Genomic DNA, 3,130 nt, shown 5'->3' with positions numbered 1-3,130 from the left:
CACCTTGCCCAGCATGTAGTGGATGAGCCACTCCTCCTCGTCGCCGTCTCCCTCGCAGCCGGCCGCCGACGTGAAACAGTGCCTGGCTGTCTCCAGCATGCTGTCGCGCCGGCTCTCCATCTGTAACAGACCATGAGACCAGGCGGCCTGAGGCGCGGGGCCTGGAGCTGCCCGAGCATGGTGCTCCTACACTGGACGGGGCCCACCGATGCGTCGGCACGTTTGGGGGCCTCTCGACAACCCCGAGACGCGGAACTGCTGTCACCATTTCACAGCTGGCGACACTGACGTACAGAGGCCGGGAGACCCGCTCATCGGAGCTGGGCTTAAATCAGGTCACCTCATGTCAACCCCAGGGTCCTCTCTTCTACTTCGCCCCGCAGCGTCTAACACGATTCCGTTTATAGAGTGCCCACTGGCCCCTCTGCTGGGGCCCAACTATGACCTGTGTGGCCGTCACGAGGCCCTGTGCCTAGGAGGGACCATGAGCAGGGGCTGGGCTCGGGGACGGGTCTGCACTGCACAGTCGGCGCCTGTCCTGTCCGCTCACTAAGTGGGGAAGAGCCGCAGAGGACACTCACTCGGCACTCAGGTCCACAGCACCGGGGCGGGATGCACCCAGCACTGGAGAGGGCACTACCCTAGGACACACGCAGACTCCCCTCTCTCCTCCACCCTGTGAGGGAAGCCTAGGGGGGGGCTCGCTTTTCAAGCCGTCAGGTCCGAGACTCAATCCGCGTGGTGAGCAGTGTAGGATTCAGTTGCTTTAACCACGGGCCACAGGCTGGCTCTAGGGTGCCTGCTGAGGGCAGGTTCCCGAGCTTCATCTAAGACCCACTAACTGGGCATCTGCATTTGTAGCTGGTGCCTCCAGGCACCACTCAGTCTGAAGGAGGGCGACACCCCGGACAGAGGGTCTAGGACTCAAACCATAGTCAGTCGCACGGGACCCTAGTGCCTTAACTACTACACGCCCTGCTGCCTGTGAGTTCTGTTTTCAATATTGTAGTTTAAGAAGACTGTGTCCCTCACATAACTGAAGAGTCGTTTTTAAAAGAGGTGACATTTAAGACGAGGTTATGCCAGCACCTCTCTGCCCCATTCCCTTTCAGGGTGCGACCCTGGAAAATGAAGGTCCCTCAAAATAAAACAAACTGAACATTCTCTGTTCACTTAAAGAACTGGCACATACTGTCAACGGCCACCAAAGGTCTAGTGATAGGAGGCTCAGGAGTTATTTTCATTATTCTTAACTGTTTCCAAGACAAAGGCCCAAAGCCACCTCTTCCTTGCTGCCGGCTGATCATTTAGTCTCGTTCCAGACAGATCCCTACGCCTGCCAGCACAGACCTCCCTCAAGCAGCAGCCCCTTCCCTGTACTGCGCGGGCGGGTAGGGATGGACCCAGGTTGTGAGAGTGGCCATCTGGGGGTGACACTGCGTCACTGCTACATTCTTCCTTATGCTTTGCAACATCGCTGAATTTTCACTTTTACTTTTTTTTTTTTTTTTAAAGATTTTTGTCATAGGGTGTGTGTGCTCTCCAGAGAGAGATGGAGACAGTGCGGGGGAATGTGAGAAATCACCCGCCGGGGGGATGGCCACGCCACGATCCCTTCTCCTAAGATTTCGGGCGCACACTTATATGCCCCTGGCATGATTTTCAAGCTGCCAGGTCCAGGACTTGAACCATGGTCGGCCATGTGGGAGTCCAGCATGTTAACCACTATGAGACCTGCTGGCCCCAACACATCCCTTTATAATCAAAAGAAAGTGATAAAGAGCTGGCACTGCTTTGGCAAAGCTGGGCACCTGCCACTGCGCTCAGGAGGCCAGAGGCTTGCAGGCCAAGGGAGAGTTCAAGGGCTCAGGAGGCTGAGTTCGGCTCCGCAGGGTCTCAGGGGCCATGGGCCCCAGACACCATGACAGAGGCCCACCCTGAAGACAGGGCCTTCGGAAACTAACAGTGCACAGCTACGGGCAGGCTCGCACTTGGTCGCCCATAGTCCCATGGCAGTGTTACCAGCGCCGCCGTCTTGTTTGGGTGCTGATCACAGGTGACCACTGCGAAACCTGAGGCCTACTGCCACCTGCCGGACTAGCAGGCCCCTCTGGCACTCTGCTCTCCTGGGGACCTGAGACCTGAGCCGTGGCATCTGACAGCCGTGCTAGTCTGAATGTGTCGCTGGGGCTTTCTCATTTCCATTACAAGGAGCCCAAGGTGTCCCAGGGCTAGACCCAGAATCCCTGCACTAGGGAAAGCCCCCTTGGGAACGGGGAAGAGACAGCGCCTTCTAGGGGCCGACGCCCCTCCCCTATCTCTCAGTACCCTCCGACTGATGGCTGACCAGTGGGTCACAGCCGGGCCCTGAGCCTGCCTGCCCTGAACTAGGTGCCCGAAGACCGGGAGCAGCCTGAGCCTCAGGAGAGGCACCTGTGAGCTCCCAGCGTGGGTGTGGCGGGAGAACGATGGGCCGGCAGACCAGAGCTAAGCCGAAGGCACTGGGCAGGAGAGGACAGCAGGCCCTCCACGGTGCCCCTTACCTGCTGCACGAGCTCGGGTGGCAGCTCTGCCCGCCATTGCTTCAGCTGGCGGGAGGCGAACGAGTGCAGGGCGTAGGACATGGTGCCGTACTCGATCCACAGGGACAGGTTGGAGCTGTCAATCTCCAGGGCCCGCCGGAAGCAGTTCAGGACGGGCGTGGCATGCTTCCAGATGGGCCCGTCGCTCTTCAGCTCGTTGGAGTTGAGCTTGTCCTGAATGCGGCTGGCCCGGGCCAGGGCCATGCCTGCCCAGGAATCGAACCTGTGATGGCAATAAAAGCGCTAGGTAAAAACACCACTGCCCCAGGGGCACGGCAGACAGACTGGTAGGCACGTGGATGAAAACACACCTCACATACCAGGCCTTAGAGCCCCTCTGCATTCGCAATGACCATGACCTGCCATCTCCTGCCACAAACAGTCACCTGGCCCGCCCTCGGGCCCTAGCCCATTTTGTCCTGGCTCAGAACTGCTGTGGGCGCTGAGGCAGAATGCAGGCTAAGTCACCCAGCGCCTACGGCAGTCCGTAGCGGCCCTGCTGGATGGGCTCGTGGGCTTGGTTCCCAGCTCCGAGGGGTTACCTACAC

The 3,130-nt window shown here is 59.0% G+C and overlaps 1 protein-coding gene across 1 annotated transcript in view; it reads right to left on the bottom strand.

Moving 5' to 3' along the window:
• The window catches only part of LOC102493296 (calcineurin-binding protein cabin-1), a 100,871-nt gene that overhangs the window by 33,093 nt on the left and 64,648 nt on the right, over nucleotides 1–3,130 (bottom strand). Inside the window, exons 23-24 of the mRNA XM_006157182.3 lie at nucleotides 2,544–2,805; nucleotides 4–120 (exon numbers count right to left, since the gene is read on the bottom strand). Coding sequence (XP_006157244.1) covers nucleotides 4–120; nucleotides 2,544–2,805 — 379 coding nt within the window. The remainder of the gene's footprint in view (nucleotides 1–3; nucleotides 121–2,543; nucleotides 2,806–3,130) is intronic.

Source organism: Tupaia chinensis, unplaced genomic scaffold (genome assembly GCF_000334495.1).
Source record: "Tupaia chinensis unplaced genomic scaffold, TupChi_1.0 Scaffold000531_1, whole genome shotgun sequence".
In the NCBI taxonomy this organism is placed as follows: domain Eukaryota; kingdom Metazoa; phylum Chordata; class Mammalia; order Scandentia; family Tupaiidae; genus Tupaia; species Tupaia belangeri.
Note: the sequence above shows the minus strand (reverse complement) of the source record. Positions and strands in the feature narration are given on the sequence as shown.